This window comes from Centruroides sculpturatus, unplaced genomic scaffold (assembly GCF_000671375.1).
Source record: "Centruroides sculpturatus isolate CEXI.00-Female unplaced genomic scaffold, Cexi_2.0 scaffold834, whole genome shotgun sequence".
Lineage (NCBI taxonomy): Eukaryota > Metazoa > Arthropoda > Arachnida > Scorpiones > Buthidae > Centruroides > Centruroides sculpturatus.
This window is the reverse complement of record NW_019384958.1, coordinates 257,110-277,512: the sequence shown is the minus strand read 5'-3', so window position 1 is coordinate 277,512 and position 20,403 is coordinate 257,110. Positions and strand designations below refer to the sequence as shown.

The 20,403-nt window shown below is 30.5% G+C and overlaps 1 protein-coding gene across 1 annotated transcript in view; it reads right to left on the bottom strand.

Moving 5' to 3' along the window:
* LOC111632403 (1-phosphatidylinositol 4,5-bisphosphate phosphodiesterase classes I and II-like) overlaps positions 1–20,403 on the bottom strand; it is a 122,964-nt gene that overhangs the window by 15,325 nt on the left and 87,236 nt on the right. Inside the window, exon 5 of the mRNA XM_023376817.1 lies at positions 19,966–20,099. Within this exon, the coding sequence (XP_023232585.1) occupies positions 19,966–20,099 (134 nt within the window). The remainder of the gene's footprint in view (positions 1–19,965; positions 20,100–20,403) is intronic.

The window sequence follows — 20,403 nt, the reverse complement described above, 5'->3', positions numbered from 1 at the left end:
TGGAAGGACTTTTTATAGGATCCTGGTACCATTCAGATGTTAGACACGTGAAGAAACACCAAAAATATCCACGTGACCAGCCCGTTGGTGTAGTTGGTAGCGAGTAAGCGGCACCAGTGTTCAATTTTATTCACAGTGGGCTCTATAATAATAATACAAACCTTCGAGATCATTAAATTTTATATAAAGTAATTCAATTATTTCAAAAAAAGTTAACAAGAATACGAATAAGAAGAGTATTTTTCTTGCCAGTAAGATCCAGATAAAGGGGTTCCACAGGGGACATTTGGCTCATTTCCCAGACAAAGAGAGGCCTCAAAATTTAACATATTATGTAAAAACCTTCATACAATAACGATATAAATTGTGCCAAGCGAGATGAGAGGAGCCAAGGTTCCACATTTGCGATTGGTCCGTGCCTCATCTCGCATCTCTCAGGTCACCTGACAATCTTAATTTTGTAATTAATTGTAAACAATACAGAAACTTGGAGTTTCATCATCTTCAACAGCACTTCTTTCAAGTAATTTACCTTCTAATGAATCAAATTTTTGAATTGAAATCACGTGGCTTTCTGTCTAGACAGGAAGTTCGTTATACAGTCAATCGGGGCCTCCTGCCCCTAAGCTTTCCTTATCAGGTTTTGTCTTTCATCTATATAACATCGTTCTTGAGATTAAGGAAGGACAGACAGTGGGAATTTATCGGTCTACAGTTTTTAAAAATTGCATCCCAATTATTTCATGTCTCATCCTACTCCTTTAAAGCTTCGTTTAATTTATAACCTATAAAACACTAAACCTAGTCAATATTTTACGTATTTACATAAAAATTAGAAGCAGGAGGAAGGTAAAAATAAAAGTTAAAAATATATTTTTCTCTCGAATAGCTATTTTACATTCACTTCAACCCCTCGCTCCGCTCCTATTAACATCATTCAAATTTCTGTTTGATAGGTGCTAATATTGATTTTTCAACCTGAAGAGCACTTCAACACGAAAACAGAATCAGTTCTCCTACTTTAAAATCATTCTACAGATTCTTTCAAATGCCATAATCTTCACAAGTTATACCAACCTTTTATAAAGGACACGGTTAGCTTAACAAGTGTCGAATTTTCGAACGTGCAGTCGATAGAATATTAGAGAATTTCATGCAGTCAATTATAAAATTGAAGGAACAGAAATTATATTTTCTATTCGCGTAAATCGCGATTTGGAAATGTACAGAAATCTTTAATGAAATCGTTCGATTCGATGAATTTTCAAAGCGAAAAATAATTTATAGAAGTAACGACCTCGAAGGTAATCACGCAATTCGGTGCTAAATTAAGACTATTCGAGGAAACTTTGATTAAAATGTCGTGTTTTAATTATAAACTACATTTGATTTTTCAAGCTAAACTTTAAAAATTGATGATAAAGATAAAAATTATTTGACATGGAAAAGGAAGGAAAAAGAGGAGGATGATGATGATAAGGAAGGTGTAAGCTTTGATAGGATGGCAATCTTCCAGGGGGATGGTGCTTCTGGGAAGGACTTTATGTAGGAAACCGGCCCCTATTTAGAAACCTGAAAAAAAACTAAGAAAACTCCACGTGGTTAGCCTATTGTTAAGGCGCAACCTGAGACTAGTGATGTTACCACTCGGCTACTGGTAGTCCAAGAAAGGAGGAAGAAAGTGATACGAGGAAGAGGTGGAGGAAAATATAAAACATAAAAAAAAAGCAAAGAAGAACGAAGATAAAAGACAAGAGGAGGAAAAACAAGAGAAAAGAAGGATGGAGTAAGAATTCCGAAAAATTGATCCGTCGACTCTATAAAATTCTAGACGTACCAAGTGATGAAAATTACAAATTCGTTAATTAAACGATATTATAATTAAAAAAAAGTTATTATTTTTTGATGAGAGAAAAAAAATGGTTTCAAAAGGGAGTACATTTTACTTACTTAATACTTTGTAGCAGGTAAATGACGTGGTAAAAATTCCAATTATTCTCTAGTCAAAATGAAAGAGGAAAAAAAACATGGCGTCTTCTCTTAGCCTCAATTATGTTCCCTTGTAGTTTGACAAACCTTTTGGGAGTACAACGCGTTTATCCTCCTTCCTAAATGCTAAACGATGGCAGAATGACACACGGTAAATAAACTTGAAGCCCTCTGGGATTCAAATCCTCTTCTACTCCTCTTGATAACTAGTAGAAACCGTTTACTTGTATTTGGTCTATTCAGTTGTTTAGCGCAAAAAGATCATAAATATGCTGATAATTAACTTAAGAATCTTAAAATGAGATGCCTTTTTATTATTTAAAAAAGAAAGAGGGAAAGAAAATTGATTTTTCTTATCTCCAAATTACTAAAATATCAAACTTAATGAATGAAAAGTATGAAAAGTTAGCCAGAAAGTTAATGGACTTAAGAGCACTTAATGGATTTTTAAATGGAGTTTCGTGTTCAAGTAACTAACACTGTACCGTAGATCTAATGAACATAACACTAAAAATCTATGCTTAACACGTTGCATATACGCTTTTATGTGATTCCAATATATTATTACACATTTGTATATTCATCTTTTGTGCTGTACATCAATTTTGCAATTATGAGTGACTAATTGTGTTTTTTCGAGTGTGTTCATAATTAACAACAATTATATTAACGTTAAAGCTGTATCATTACCATTTAATTACAGATTCGCGTGTATATTTTCATAAGTAATTAAGTATTGAATGGAATTGGATTGATGGATAAGGCATCGCAACATGGGCGATCTGCCAAGAGGAGGGGGATTTTATGGGAACTAACTCAGTGTTAGATACGCGAAAAAAACGGAAACCCACGTGGTTAGCTCATAGATCAAGCGCGAACCCATGACCTGTCATTGTTCAGTGGTGTTATCCATTCAGCCACTAATGGGCACAGATTCAAACACAGACTAAAATTGCTCCTATTAAATATTGAAGAGATACGAAATCAAACTGATAAGACTGATTGATTGGTCAACGCCAGGCACCAAGCACATTAAAATCGCACGACAGGACACAATTCTGTCCATTATAAGCGCGTGTGATTTACATTGTTTAGATTATACCCTAGATATGGTTTTGGTTTGACCCGCTGTGGGGTCCAGCATCTAAATATAACATGGAGCCACGACTTGCTAATTTGAAGGCTTTTAAATATAAAATTGAATAGAACAAAATGGCTTCCTAAAGAATGATTTTGTTCTAAGATCCTAAATATTATAGGATCTTGCAATTGGAAAGCTGTTCTGTAAACTTTTCAATCATTGTGGAGGAATATTTTGTCTTCTAATTTAGAATTATAACTTGTTTTCCCTAGAAGAGTATTATTATCGAGGGAAGACTTGATATAAATTTGTTACTTTATGTATTTATTAAATATGAATATGTTTTTTAATTTTGTAAAAAAAAAGAAGCGAGAGGACAACTGAATTTAAAGCAATAGTTACAGATTCGAGTCAATTTAATAATTATTCATACGAGAATTAAACCAAGTCCAATATTAAACTAGTTTCTGAAAATCTAATTACATACAGCTTGGGGGAGTTCAGTCGCGTGGAATGCTAAAGTTTCAATAATCTCCGCTGACTAATCTTTAATTTTCTGTTAAAATTCGCTTTAACGAACAAAATTACAAAACAGCCCGAAGATATGTAAAAAAAGATTTTTTTTTGTAAGTTTGTAATGCAACTAAATTCGTATATTTTTAATTTTTGATTTATTATTGAGAGGTGGCAACTCTAGATGGCGCGATAAGTCAATTTTCTTTTTAAAATGTACTTTTAATACTTTATAATAAATACATTACATAAAAAACCTAATAAAAACAAAGCTTTATGATTTTTATTCGTCGAATTTTAAATGCATAAATACAAATAATTTAAGATTTCGTAATTACGTATTTTAAATTCGACGAATCAAAATTATTCATTTCAAATTTTGAACTGGGGTTTTTTATAAAGAGAGATACGACAGAAACGGATCTTTTTTTTACCTCCTTCTTCTTCTCTTTTTCTAATACATAAATTAAGATGATGTAATAATCTTAATGGATTCTGGCAGTAAAAATCGAGAAAGACTCGATTCTATTTTGTTTATAGTACAGACAAATGGAGTCTTCTCTCATAATTTATCAACAGCTTTCGACGACTTTATAACATAAGTGGGATGTACGAATTGTAGTTTGTGCATTGCAGAAAAGATTTACAACCCCTAATTCCCTGCGTAGGTTCTTGAGTGTCGTGTAAAAGGTGATCAATCAACGTTACTCCTACTTGTTCATTAAGTCCGAACGGGCGTAACCTATCATTTAACGATGACGCGTTACGTGTCTAGACCGATATGCCTTTAAAGAGGAGTAGAAAAAAAAATAATTCTAAAAAGATAATACAAAAGGCAGCCATTAAGTTGACTTACTGTTTAACTGGTATTTTTCCTGATCTGTCGGTCATCATGCACAGCTTGACATAGGCCTTTTCCAAAAACATGGCGGCTGAGCCATTCAATGCTAATAAATTGTATGCAATCTTCAGTAATTCGTCCCTCCATTCCTGTTACGAAAGAATAAAATATAGTAAATTAATTCCTTCTTGAATTAATCAATAGGAATAATACATTAATAATTCCTCCTACTTCATGACATCTCGAACCGTGAAGACGCGATTAAATTGTAAGCCTCTTTCAGTGACGTCACCAACAATTTAAAACAGCAAGCAGAGACTTGCCGATATGACGTCAACTGCGTGAGAAATTTGACCAAACCGAGAAGGTGTAGCTTTAAAATTTATTGTTTTCGCAAAATTTTATTGGCATTAAATCAAAATCCAACCCACATCAAGAATTAATTTATGAACCGTTAATTATATTCAATAGTTTTAATAAATTATCTAAGCGAGTTTTAAAATATATATACATATATGCAAAATTATATAACTCATTTTATGAGTCGTGACTCCATTTACTAACATTATAATGAGTAATAGCCTACAAATTTTCCATACAGCGAGCAGGTGACGAGGGGGGAGAGAAAAAAAGAAGCAAAGAACTCCCATATTAAAATCAAGAAAACCTCATATTGCCATGTTCGCTTTGAAATATTGTAACATAATTTATGCAAAAAAAAAAACCAGGCAACAAATTTATTTAAGTAGACAGCATCGCATCATTAGAATTTTGTTTTTCGTTTTTGATTTTTTTTTTTTCTTCTTAGCTGCAGTCTCTTAACACCGTTTTTAAGAGATAGATGAGTATTAAAAAATGTTATAAGACTGCAGCGCTTTGCAGACCAGAAAAGTAGATTAAATCATAAATTATTTACATTTTACTCCACTTAAATTGTGTGCATAACACTTTTAAATTGCTAAAAATGAGAAAGCGTTAAAAGAAAATTTCAATGGAGTTTAATTAAAACAAAATTAAATATATAATCAATTTTAGTAAACGATAAATTATTCAGTTTTGAAATCTTTACAAATATTAGAAAGAAAAAAAAATACAGAACGGAATTTCAAGAAAGAATAAAACACAAAATAAATTTTTTAAAAAAATCATTCATAAATNACAGCAAGCAGAGACTTGCCGATATGACGTCAACTGCGTGAGAAATTTGACCAAACCGAGAAGGAGTAGCTTTAAAATTTATTGTTTTCGCAAAATTTTATTGGCATTAAATCAAAATCCAACCCACATCAAGAATTAATTTATGAACCGTTAATTATATTCAATAGTTTTAATAAATTATCTAAGCGAGTTTTAAAATATATATACATATATGCAAAATTATATAACTCATTTTATGAGTCGTGACTCCATTTACTAACATTATAATGAGTAATAGCCTACAAATTTTCCATACAGCGAGCAGGTGACGAGGGGGGAGAGAAAAAAAGAAGCAAAGAACTCCCATATTAAAATCAAGAAAACCTCATATTGCCATGTTCGCTTTGAAATATTGTAACATAATTTATGCAAAAAAAAAAACCAGGCAACAAATTTATTTAAGTAGACAGCATCGCATCATTAGAATTTTGTTTTTCGTTTTTGATTTTTTTTTTTTCTTCTTAGCTGCAGTCTCTTAACACCGTTTTTAAGAGATAGATGAGTATTAAAAAATGTTATAAGACTGCAGCGCTTTGCAGACCAGAAAAGTAGATTAAATCATAAATTATTTACATTTTACTCCACTTAAATTGTGTGCATAACACTTTTAAATTGCTAAAAATGAGAAAGCGTTAAAAGAAAATTTCAATGGAGTTTAATTAAAACAAAATTAAATATATAATCAATTTTAGTAAACGATAAATTATTCAGTTTTGAAATCTTTACAAATATTAGAAAGAAAAAAAAATACAGAACGGAATTTCAAGAAAGAATAAAACACAAAATAAATTTTTAAAAAAAATCAATCAATTTCGCATATTTAAATTTTCATTTATTGTAATTGACATTTTTATCACTTTAATCGTGATTAATATCTTAATTGCGTTTAAGAAATTGATTAAATTTTAGTGTGACGTCACGGTAGATTAATTCTTCGATTTATTACGTAATAATATGATAGAGAAAGTTAGTTTTTTTTTTAATTTCCCTCACGTTTTTTTTTGCTTTCGATTTTTTTTCTTTAATGAAAGTTTTTCACTTGTAGCAACAAATGCAGCTTCTTAAAGCACAATCTATTTAGTCCATAAAGATGATACACTAGATATTGAGATAGCTCCTTTATCCTTCTTTTTTTTCAGAAGAGGGAGAGAGAAGAAATAAATAAAGAAAAAAGGAACATAATCCAGATACTACTACTACTACTTGATGATGATATTTTATGAAATAAATACGTGGTAATAATCAAGAAGCTGCAACTCCTAAATTTATCAAATTAATTTTGATCTTTATTAACTATAACCTGAATTGATATTACATTAACATTATAGAAATTATCTTTAAAACAAAGCAAAATTTCTTTAATTATTATTATTATTATTATTGGTTCTGTTGTCTATAGAGGTTTTCGATTTAGTGCTACAGTACCATTTGTTTACCTCTAAACACTGGCACTAAATCGAATACGTCAGTAAACTGAAGAATTACTAGTGTGATTTGGTGACAACAGTGCCTTCAATATAAAAAAAATTATACAATAATTCACGGATATAAGAGGGTTTTCTAATATTTTAAGGACAATTTGCTGGCAAGTATTCATCGGCACTTTAAGAGAGAGAAATTATTTAGGAAGGCGCTATATCGAGGTTTGTCGGTGTTGGTTAAATACTCGAGATCCTAGTACAAGATTCTATAACAAACTTAACAGTTTTTCTACAATTTATATAATACAAAAGCTATATAAATCTATTCCCTCCCCCTCTTTAAGGGGGGAAAGTGTCACTGATGACTACTTAATTATTTTTTACATCAACAGCAGTTAANAAAATAATAATAAAAATTAACAATCCCTAATAAAAAAAAAATGTAGTTAAAAATTTTTAAATATATTTAAAGCAATTTAAATCGAACAATTTAATTTTCTTCCCTCTATTCCCCTTCTCCCTCCTTCCTTTTTCTTCTAATATGAAACATGCCAAGTCAGGAAAATGAATAAAACATGAAAGAGTCGATCTTAATGATGACAGTAAATATTCTGAAAAAACATTTTTGAATAATTTATAATCCCCCCCTTTCGGATGATTTCGCCAAATTTTAGATAATAGGATATGTCGTTTATATTAATATAATTGAAAAGTAATATAAAAATTATGTTTTTAATTAATTAATTTTCATTTAATGCTTTTTTTTAAATAACTATAAACGTGTAAATGCTGTTCACGCTCTTATTACGTTAGTGTTTATCATGTATTCGATTTATCGCCATTAATTATTTGTTCGTATCTGAAATTTGTGATTAAGTGTAGCGCTAAATCGAAGTATCTGAAATAAATAATCGTGGTTTATTATTATTATTTGATATTCCTTCGTATGTTTTCGTTGGAGATTTATCAGATTGACACTATTTAGGGAGCGGTATATCGAGGTTTGTGTTTTCTGACTGCTCGCCTTAACTAAAGAAAAAAAGTGTATATAAAATTCTATACAAAGTAATTGTTCTTTTTTTCTAATTTTAATTTTAATTTTAAGGAAGAAGAAAAATAAAATGACTGTCACTTCCAATAGATGTAAGGACTTAATGATAAATATTTTCTGGAAGAAAAATCAAATTACAAAAACGAAAAAAAAAATTTCTCTTGAATTATTTAAAAATTCGTTTATAATCATTAAAAAAAATTTTTTTTTGGCAAAGAATCAAGTAATTTTATAAGAATTTCTTATGAAGATTCACGTACTGTATGTATATAACACGGTCAAAACTTCGATTTAGCGCCATTGCTAAATCGTGCCACTGTGCACTCAACTGTGTGTGGCGCTAAATCGAAGGCCCGAACAAAAATGAAACATATTAATGAGGTTTACGCTAAAAAGTTCTATTTAATATTTAGCCAGAGAGAGAGAGAGAGAGAAAGAGAGAATAATTTTACAAGTACTCATTAACACTTTATGAGGGTAGCTCTATTTACAATAAAAGGGCGTTACATCAAGATCGGATTGTTTTTCCAACTACTGTTTGGATAATTACGATTTTTTCGAATATAAATAAATAACTGTGGGATGGTCCAAAATTCAGTTAACTAAGAACATTAATGGCTTGTTAGACAATTTTATATTAAGAAAGATAAACTGTGTGGAATTATTTGTTAAATATTAAGACTGCTTTTTTGAGAAATTTTTTGTGATTTCTGTTTATTTAAAGAAATAGTTAATTGACTTTTGGGCCACCCTGTATTTATGTAACATCCATTTACATAATCCACGTTACGCAGCTGCGTATCTAGATAAAATATTTACGCTTGGCATACAGTACGTATGATATGAAACTCGCATTTTGAAATTTAAATTCAAATTAAATTTACTGCTGGCTCTATAAAAATTTCTTCTTCTCCTCTCGTAAAAGAGGGGGGGAAATCAAGGAAAAAAAAAATGTAAGAAAGTAAAAACTTCAAACTGCTTACTTAACTTTTTCTTCTTCTCTTTCTTGTTTAACTGAGCAAGAAAAGGAAAGATCCTAACAAAATAATCCTAGAAGGAATATAAAACATTGGTAATTTCGAGATATGGAGCAATCAAGTTGGCAAACAAGTTAAGTAGTCTGGAAACATAAACCCCATTTTATTGTATAATAATCAATGATTATCGATTGGAACGTTTTAGATTTATGATTACACATTAAATCAGTTGGCCAAATTTAATACATTAATTTCAATTAGAAAAATAGGAAAGTTTAAAAATTTTCTTCTTTTTTCTTATCCTCCTCTTGGATTCTTTCTTCTTTCTCTTGCTCCTCCTCTTCTCCTAGTTCTGTTTCCTTTAGTTCTCTTGCTTATTTTTCTTTTTCTCCTCTTGTATCCTCGTTTCCTCTTGCTCTTCCATCTTTTCTTCTAGTTCTTCTTCCTTCTCTTCTTCTCCTCCATTTCTTCTATTTTTGCTTTCTATTTTTCTTCTTTTAGTTCTTCTGCTTATTTTCTCTTCTCTTCTTCTGTTTTCCCTTTTGCTCCTCAATTTATTTTTCTTCCAGTTCGTCTTCTTTTTCATTCTTTAGTTCTCCTGCTTATTTTGTTTCTGATTCCGCTTGTTCTTCGCCTTCATCACTTTTCTTGTTGGAATATATTTCACAGTTTACGACTCATTTTAAAGGATTGCCAACGCCATAAACGAGTTTATAAATCTCAGCATCTCTAAACTGTAACACGAGATAAGTTTGTGTACTTTTAAAAATTTTTAAATTATGCAAATTTGCCATGGCGATACGCAACCTCCGTGAAAATTCTTAGTTCGAAAAATATTTATATAGAGTTCGATTTAACGATACCGCAGGATTCTTATCTGCATAGATAATTATTGTTATTATTATTATTCGTGTTAGATATGGCACAGTTTGAAATTAACTCGGAATTTAAAAATCGATAGATAAAGCGAAATATCTTTTTAATAATATAAACCCGGACCTCGCTATAGCGATCTATTAGATAAACGAGTTTCCAGTAACCGGGAATATACATAACTTTGTATTGCAAATGGTACTGTTATCATTAAATCACACGACTTTCGAATATGTTTGTAGACCTCGTTATTATAATCAAACTTCGATTTAGCGCCATATAAGCCGAGTTTGAAACGTTTATTAATACACTATTATTATTTACAGGGGTGGAACTGTTTGGCTTGCACTATATCGAAATTTGACTGATACATATTTCTTATTGTTTGAGATACTTCAATTTAGCGCCGGTCCCGATTTAGTGCCAATTTCAAAGGCAAACGAATTACGGCACTAAATCGAGGTTTGACTATAAATCTTTAAAGGAGGGTTCGTTTGAATTTTTGTTTTGTAAATGGTAAAATAAAAGAAAAAAAACGATTGTATTTTTTCTTTTAAGTTTAGAATTTAATAACTATTTTGATTGTTATTTTAATTAAAATTTAATTTATATGCAGTAAAAATATATTGCCACAATAAATGTATTATTTACAATGTTAAGTCGTCAGTAGAAAACACTTAAAGAAGGTCTTCTCTAGAGGAAAGAATAAAGCAAAATGAAATAAAACTGTAAACTGAATCGGAATATTTATGGATATTTTTCTTTTTCCAGACAAATAAAAATAAACGAAACGAATTAATCCAATTACTAACGAATCTTTTAATTGTGAAAACTAGAATTTGTTGTGCATCCGGCATGCAGTTATGTAGGATGGCCCATAAGTCAGTTAACCATTTCTGTTTCATTTTCAACTGCTTTGCATTACTACTGAAATCTTCGAGAGAGGAGCTGGCAGTGGCGAGCTATCCTATGAGGAAAACGGGCAATTGCGTTCAAACCATTCTTTTATAAGAAAATATTTCCCCCCAAAAAAAAAAATTTCCCGGAAGAAAAATGTCCGAAGTCGAAACGCTTTACGTGGGGCCCTCTAATTCAAATTTGCGTGGGCCCCACAAAGCTATAACAAACCACCGAAAACTGGGATATTTTTTTCTCGCGCCTGGAGGAAATTTAGGAGCCCTCTAAATTTAATCTTATTTTTACTAACAAAAAAAAATAGAATTAATAAAGAAACATTACTAAATATTTCATTTGTTAATTAAAAGAAAATAAAACCAAAAAAAAATTGCCTCCCAAGCTTTCGTCAGCCTTGCTTACAACAAATTCAGTGTACGATCCGTACAAGTGTACTGTACCACGAAACATGACACGGTTAACTGACTTTCGGGCCACCCTTACAGAAATGTATTATATTATTTAAAATTAAAAACAAATAATAATAATAATAATAATAAACGACTTTTTCATATTTTCAGATTTCCGTATCATATATATTCAACTTAAATGCAAAACTGCCGCCTTATCGCGCGCGCAACAAAATCGTTAAAAGTTTCCCCTCTCTCTCTTCTCTAGGAATGTATCAAATTATAAGAATTCCAAAAATATTTCACCTCTACATATTATAAAACTATTTTCCGAGCGTGGTAACAACATAAAGCTATTTTCCACATCTGTGACCGGAGAGATCTTTTACAAATTTATCACTCGGCGCGTGCATTTTTCAGCTCCTTTGTTAGTTGACAAATTTCGACCGCAATCGATGTCGTATGCAAATCTTCGAGAAATTCCACGTTCTACACTCGAACGAAACGGGATCGATGTAAAGTTTTTGGAGAAAAGGGGGAGAGAAATGATAAGGGATGCTGTTTTTGGTATCAGTTAATTTACAGGAACTTATGTATAATTTAAACTTTCGCGTAGAACACGTATAATAAATGACAGCACGTGCCAAGTTACACGATAAGCGGGTGACACTGTAAGTTAGCATGGAACGGTGACAAGAATCTATTTCACCTCCCCCCTTTTTTAGTGACAAGAATCTATTCCCTCCCCCTCTTTAAGGGGGGAAAGTGTCACTGATGACTACTTAATTATTTTTTACATCAACAGCAGTTAAGAATCCTTTTTTTTTTTTAAATAATTTTAATACTAAAAATCACGTGACAATAAACAAAACTACTCTATTAACAACTACAATTGCAAGCGTAATTTACATTTATATCGGTAGTCTGAATGCTGTCGAGTCCGATGGTGTCAATGGTTAGTAGATGAGAAAAAATACGAATTTATTTTAAATAACAATTAAAATTTCTTAGAAATAATCGAAATTTAATTGTGTTTAATTAAAATTTATCGAAATTTTCTTTATATTTTCTTATTTATTATTATAAAAACGTCATTAACATTTACAGGATGGGACGGTTTTTAAATGCGGTTTGACTCTATGTAATTTGATTCTACTATTTTTATTTTTATTATTCTTTTATAAAAACGATAAATATATATATTTATTCATATTATAAAATTTTTCTGACGTAAAATATTTTTTTTTTTACTCCTTTACGAGACAACAGAAAATTGATAAGGATCAATTTTTAAAACAATTTTATGCAAAAATATATTTGCATTTTCCGCAAGTTAGTAGCAAAAATAATATAAAATAAATAAAAAATGCATTAATTTTTTTTTGTTCTTTGCTCTTTTAACTGCAACGAATTTTGGTGTTTTAAATTTAACAACAACAACAACAACGAAATTCATTTCAACGCTTTCCCCTAGATGGCGCTAGAGTCTGGAAAGTTAAAAAAAAAATCAATCAATTTCGCATATTTAAATTTTCATTTATTGTAATTGACATTTTTATCACTTTAATCGTGATTAATATCTTAATTGCGTTTAAGAAATTGATTAAATTTTAGTGTGACGTCACGGTAGATTAATTCTTCGATTTATTACGTAATAATATGATAGAGAAAGTTAGTTTTTTTTAAATTTCCCTCACGTTTTTTTTTGCTTTCGATTTTTTTTCTTTAATGAAAGTTTTTCACTTGTAGCAACAAATGCAGCTTCTTAAAGCACAATCTATTTAGTCCATAAAGATGATACACTAGATATTGAGATAGCTCCTTTATCCTTCTTTTTTTTTCAGAAGAGGGAGAGAGAAGAAATAAATAAAGAAAAAAGGAACATAATCCAGATACTACTACTACTACTTGATGATGATATTTTATGAAATAAATACGTGGTAATAATCAAGAAGCTGCAACTCCTAAATTTATCAAATTAATTTTGATCTTTATTAACTATAACCTGAATTGATATTACATTAACATTATAGAAATTATCTTTAAAACAAAGCAAAATTTCTTTAATTATTATTATTATTATTATTGGTTCTGTTGTCTATAGAGGTTTTCGATTTAGTGCTACAGTACCATTTGTTTACCTCTAAACACTGGCACTAAATCGAATACGTCAGTAAACTGAAGAATTACTAGTGTGATTTGGTGACAACAGTGCCTTCAATATAAAAAAAATTATACAATAATTCACGGATATAAGAGGGTTTTCTAATATTTTAAGGACAATTTGCTGGCAAGTATTCATCGGCACTTTAAGAGAGAGAAATTATTTAGGAAGGCGCTATATCGAGGTTTGTCGGTGTTGGTTAAATACTCGAGATCCTAGTACAAGATTCTATAACAAACTTAACAGTTTTTCTACAATTTATATAATACAAAAGCTATATATATATATATATAGTTTAAAAAAACGAAATCAATTTAAAAATAGCTTTCAAATAGAGAAAAAGAAATCCTTACATTGCTTTTAAAATTATAACCAGATTAAAAAGTTAAAATCAAAAGCAAATATATCATTTAAAAATATATTCTCTATCAGAAAAACTCCTCTTTTATACGAAAATAACACTTGTGTAAGCAAAAAAGTAAAGTTTTTCTTCCTCTTTTTCTTTAATATATATAATATTTTTCGTATGATTTTCATAAAATTTTAAAATTCAAATATTCTGGATAAACTATATTTGAAAAGAGGGGGGAAAAATAAAAATATATAAAAAACAAATTCAAAAAATAATAGAAGAGGAATTGATATTTTACACACACAAAATAAAACTTTTAAATTGATATATATATATATTTTTTAAATAAATATTTATCCTTTCAGAGTGGGAGGTTCTCGTATCCTTTTAGAATACTCCACCCTCCTTGGCAATTTTTTAAATAAGTTTATTAAAAAATTCGTATGTAAAGCGTTTCCCTGCACACCCATTCTAAGGGCGGTTTTCGAAACTTAGGGTGGAGATTTAATGGATAAGGTAGTAATGGCATAAATTTTGCATGTTGATAGAAAATAGTTGGAGTAGTATAAACGTCGCCATTTTTTCCCTTGAACAGAATATAAATTTATTAAGAAATCTCTATTTTATATAAATTTTTTTTATATATAAAAATGTTAATTTAATTCCCTCGTCTAAATCATGAATAAATTATCATTGTCTAAACTTCTTTTACTTATTTTAAAGGATTTTGGAAAAATTTAGCTCACACACAGACACACGATTATATATATATTTAGGCTGATTTTTGAAGCCATCGAGACCCTACTATACAAAAATTAACCTCTCTTACATATAAATAATCATTTTATATTAAAAAAATATTAATTTTATTTCCCCAAAGTATAGAATTTTCCTAATTACGAATTAGTATCATCTGAAGCTGTGATGCTCAATATTTTAAAGGTTTACATTCTTGTCTGGAGGACTCCAGTAAATTTAGCTCATTTAGGCGAAACTTTGTCACTAATATTCTTTATTTTGAGATATTTTCCAAGAGAAAAGATCAATTTTTATTTCGAAATGAAACATTTTTCCGTGCTTAGAATCCCTAGTTTAAGAATCTCAGACGTTAAGATACTTAAAATGGATACAGAACACTTAAAATGTTCATATTTTCTACTAAAGATGATGACTGTTTTGATAAGAGACTTATTGCCAAACCAGTATCACTTACTAGTGCAATGAAATATGCAAATATATAACACATTAAGCAATTTGTTACCGAAAAAATAACTCTCATAAAGAGATGCAATCGGATTTGAATGATCCTAAACGTAAAAATAAAGCATTGGGTGGAGTTGTTTAGTATGAAAACAAGGCATTAAAGATAAACTGAATATTTATTAAGAGTCTTGCAAGATTATTCCAGTAAAAATCTCTCTTAATGTATTATATTTTATGTGCTACTCTAGTAACAATTACACTACGTATTTGCATATGCTCTTTTGTGTAGTTAAGTACTACGAAAAAGTATAAAAACCGTTTCAATTCGCGTAAGATATTTTTCTTTCCATATTTTAAAAACAAAGTTAAGTAATGCCAGAAGCATCCTACAGGCAAAAGCTCAATCGATTTTTTTTCCTTTTCCTCCTCTTTTTTTTCTTTCCTTGTCGAAACAGATCGATCTATTTTAGCGCTTCGAGAAAATACTATAAAGGAAATAAAAAATAAAATAAAAATGGCGTAAAAAAATACAGTGACGTAACTGACTTCTTTGATCAATTAACGCTGACGTATTTTATCGCGTGACGTAAGTTATCGGCGATCGTTTGTTGCGCCTCTTCAACAACTATCGCCAGCGACAAGTCATCTACAAGTAAGGGCTTTATCGCGCAATGTCTAGGAATCTATACACATACACATACACACTACACAATTCGACACGTCATTCTGACGCAACGAGCGGAAGATCTCGTTAAACGAACACGGTAGATCGGTAGAGAAAATATTAAATAGAGTTTAAATGAAGTCGAAAATGGATTAGGAATGTCAAACTAAATTAAATTAAAGCTAAAACTAACAGAAGCCATACAAACTAGTTCATCCAATGATTTCCCTGGATGCTTTGACATTACGACGCAAACGACGCGTCATGACGTAATGTGTCCACGAAGTAATGATGCAGATGAGCCGAAAGGAAATCACGCCTTTCTACAAAATTGATTGCTATTTAAATTGATGATAAATTTAATTGGAAATAAAAAAAATGGCTGTTTAAAATACGAAGTGACGGTGCCATCATGTCGCCGACATCTTGCTCAGTCACGTGGCATCGCTTCACAAAATTTAAATTTATCGATAGTTTTGTATCGAATTTTTACTTTTTGCCATATTTTTCTTATATAAAAATTTGCCACCGTGTTTTTTTCAAAATCTAAACTATCTTCCTGCTTACTTCCTTCTTGTTTTTTTTAATATCCTGATGCTATAGATAATTTCACGATTCGATTGTGAAACTTGAGAAAATCCTATAAAAAAAAAATGTTTTTCTTTTCTAAAATCCTTTTTTTTCTGAACTGAAAATAACGCTCAATAAAAGATGAAATACTAGAAATTCTGAGATTATAAGAACAATTTTGTGGTTTACTATTTTCCACAAAATTTAAAGTATAAATTGTGCTTTTTTTAAAAGCGCGAGTACCGCCAGCATTTTAACGAGACCCTCGATATAACGATTTTCGAATTATCATTATGAGGGAATGAAAATTAATGTTTCCGTAACGTTAAAATTACGTGTAAACAACGATGGGAGTTTTAAGAACGGGTGCTCTACTATGATAATTAAATACCTTAATATAATGTAAATTACATAGGATGGAAAAATTAGACATTTTGTATTAAGGAACCACAAAAAATATCAAAAATAAATACATCCGAATGGATTTTTTGATGCGCAATTAACGAGTTAAAAAGCATTAAAGATGCACCGACACTCAATATGCTTCTTAGTAAAGATTCTATAACTCAAAAATTAATCAAAATATTCGAAAATTTTCTGAATTTCCTGTTAAATCGAAACATTTTTAACACGCCAACATGATCTACAACTATATTGCCACGCAGTATATAGAAAGCAAAGGGATTTTTTTTCGATCTGCAATACGCAAAACTCAAGCACTTCGTGAAAACTTTGCTTACAAATGCAATATTAAAATTTGTTTCATATGTATATATCAATAAAAATATGCAAGAGAAACGATTTTTATTATATTCGATTTTGAAGTGAACTTTCTAGTAAATTTATTAAAAATTTCTATCGATTTCGATTAAGAGTTATTCATAAAATTCTAAGAATAATCTTTCTGATTTGATTTTTCCTGGTATTGAATTTACGCGTGTGCGTACAGATGCAGTGTTACGTTTAAAGTTACGCACGCTTTTAGAAAGTGTATAGAATAAAGTTGTGTATAAGCAAATGATCTGTTAGAAACTTAAAAATAAAATGTAGATAACCTTCATTATTGGCCACTCTTTCACTTGAGAGATTCAGTATCGTTTTAAAACCGATCTTTAACAATGAAAGTTCCTTCATAAGAAATTCACTATCGTTTAGAAACGGATGCCAAGTTCCTTAATGACAGGTTCAATGAACTTGGTTTTAGATGGGCACGTCCGTTAATAGGATTTTATTTATTAAGGATGCCTTTTTTTTTAAGTACAGTAACTCTCTCTCCAGTGTAACAAACTACTCTATGTTAACGATCTTACGAATAGCCACATAACGAAAAGTCTCTTAGGTGTTACGAAAGATAAATAGAAAAATAATCAGAATTTATACGAAATTAATTACCAAGCATCTTAAATAAGCAAGGAAACAAAAATGCCCCACTCCTTAAGCAAGATTGGGAGTTTTTTTTTTGTTTGGAGGGGATAAATTCTTGAACGAAATTGAACTAGAACAGAATTTACTGATTAAAATAAACCTCTTTTGAAAACTGTCACAAACAATGTCTAGCTAATTACCAATCGTTGACGACTTTGCTAATTTACACTACACTGCTTCCTATCCCCAAAGATTAATGAACTGTCCATTTTAATATCTTTTGCACCGGTAACTTTCCTANTTAACTGACTTTCGGGCCACCCTTACAGAAATGTATTATATTATTTAAAATTAAAAACAAATAATAATAATAAACGACTTTTTCATATTTTCAGATTTCCGTATCATATATATTCAACTTAAATGCAAAACTGCCGCCTTATCGCGCGCGCAACAAAATCGTTAAAAGTTTCCCCTCTCTCTCTTCTCTAGGAATGTATCAAATTATAAGAATTCCAAAAATATTTCACCTCTACATATTATAAAACTATTTTCCGAGCGTGGTAACAACATAAAGCTATTTTCCACATCTGTGACCGGAGAGATCTTTTACAAATTTATCACTCGGCGCGTGCATTTTTCAGCTCCTTTGTTAGTTGACAAATTTCGACCGCAATCGATGTCGTATGCAAATCTTCGAGAAATTCCACGTTCTACACTCGAACGAAACGGGATCGATGTAAAGTTTTTGGAGAAAAGGGGGAGAGAAATGATAAGGGATGCTGTTTTTGGTATCAGTTAATTTACAGGAACTTATGTATAATTTAAACTTTCGCGTAGAACATGTATAATAAATGAAACCATTCAGCCACTAATGGGCACAGATTCAAACACAGACTAAAATTGCTCCTATTAAATATTGAAGAGATACGAAATCAAACTGATAAGACTGATTGATTGGTCAACTCCAGGCACCAAGCACATTAAAATCGCACGACAGGACACAATTCTGTCCATTATAAGCGCGTGTGATTTACATTGTTTAGATTATACCCTAGATATGGTTTTGGTTTGACCCGCTGTGGGGTCCAGCATCTAAATATAACATGGAGCCACGACTTGCTAATTTGAAGGCTTTTAAATATAAAATTGAATAGAACAAAATGGCTTCCTAAAGAATGATTTTGTTCTAAGATCCTAAATATTATAGGATCTTGCAATTGGAAAGCTGTTCTGTAAACTTTTCAATCATTGTGGAGGAATATTTTGTCTTCTAATTTAGAATTATAACTTGTTTTCCCTAGAAGAGTATTATTATCGAGGGAAGACTTGATATAAATTTGTTACTTTATGTATTTATTAAATATGAATATGTTTTTTAATTTTGTAAAAAAAAAGAAGCGAGAGGACAACTGAATTTAAAGCAATAGTTACAGATTCGAGTCAATTTAATAATTATTCATACGAGAATTAAACCAAGTCCAATATTAAACTAGTTTCTGAAAATCTAATTACATACAGCTTGGGGGAGTTCAGTCGCGTGGAATGCTAAAGTTTCAATAATCTCCGCTGACTAATCTTTAATTTTCTGTTAAAATTCGCTTTGACGAACAAAATTACAAAACAGCCCGAAGATATGTAAAAAAAGATTTTTTTTTGTAAGTTTGTAATGCAACTAAATTCGTATATTTTTAATTTTTGATTTATTATTGAGAGGTGGCAACTCTAGATGGCGCGATAAGTCAATTTTCTTTTTAAAATGTACTTTTAATACTTTATAATAAATACATTACATAAAAAACCTAATAAAAACAAAGCTTTATGATTTTTATTCGTCGAATTTTAAATGCATAAATACAAATAATTTAAGATTTCGTAATTACGTATTTTAAATTCGACGAATCAAAATTATTCATTTCAAATTTTGAACTGGGGTTTTTTATAAAGAGAGATACGACAGAAACGGATCTTTTTTTTACCTCCTTCTTCTTCTCTTTTTCTAATACATAAATTAAGATGATGTAATAATCTTAATGGATTCTGGCAGTAAAAATCGAGAAAGACTCGATTCTATTTTGTTTATAGTACAGACAAATGGAGTCTTCTCTCATAATTTATCAACAGCTTTCGACGACTTTATAACATAAGTGGGATGTACGAATTGTAGTTTGTGCATTGCAGAAAAGATTTACAACCCCTAATTCCCTGCGTAGGTTCTTGAGTGTCGTGTAAAAGGTGATCAATCAACGTTACTCCTACTTGTTCATTAAGTCCGAACGGGCGTAACCTATCATTTAACGATGACGCGTTACGTGTCTAGACCGATATGCCTTTAAAGAGGAGTAGAAAAAAAATAATTCTAAAAAGATAATACAAAAGGCAGCCATTAAGTTGACTTACTGTTTAACTGGTATTTTTCCTGATCTGTCGGTCATCATGCACAGCTTGACATAGGCCTTTTCCAAAAACATGGCGGCTGAGCCATTCAATGCTAATAAATTGTATGCAATCTTCAGTAATTCGTCCCTCCATTCCTGTTACGAAAGAATAAAATATAGTAAATTAATTCCTTCTTGAATTAATCAATAGGAATAATACATTAATAATTCCTCCTACTTCATGACATCTCGAACCGTGAAGACGCGATTAAATTGTAAGCCTCTTTCAGTGACGTCACCAACAATTTAAAACAGCAAGCAGAGACTTGCCGATATGACGTCAACTGCGTGAGAAATTTGACCAAACCGAGAAGGAGTAGCTTTAAAATTTATTGTTTTCGCAAAATTTTATTGGCATTAAATCAAAATCCAACCCACATCAAGAATTAATTTATGAACC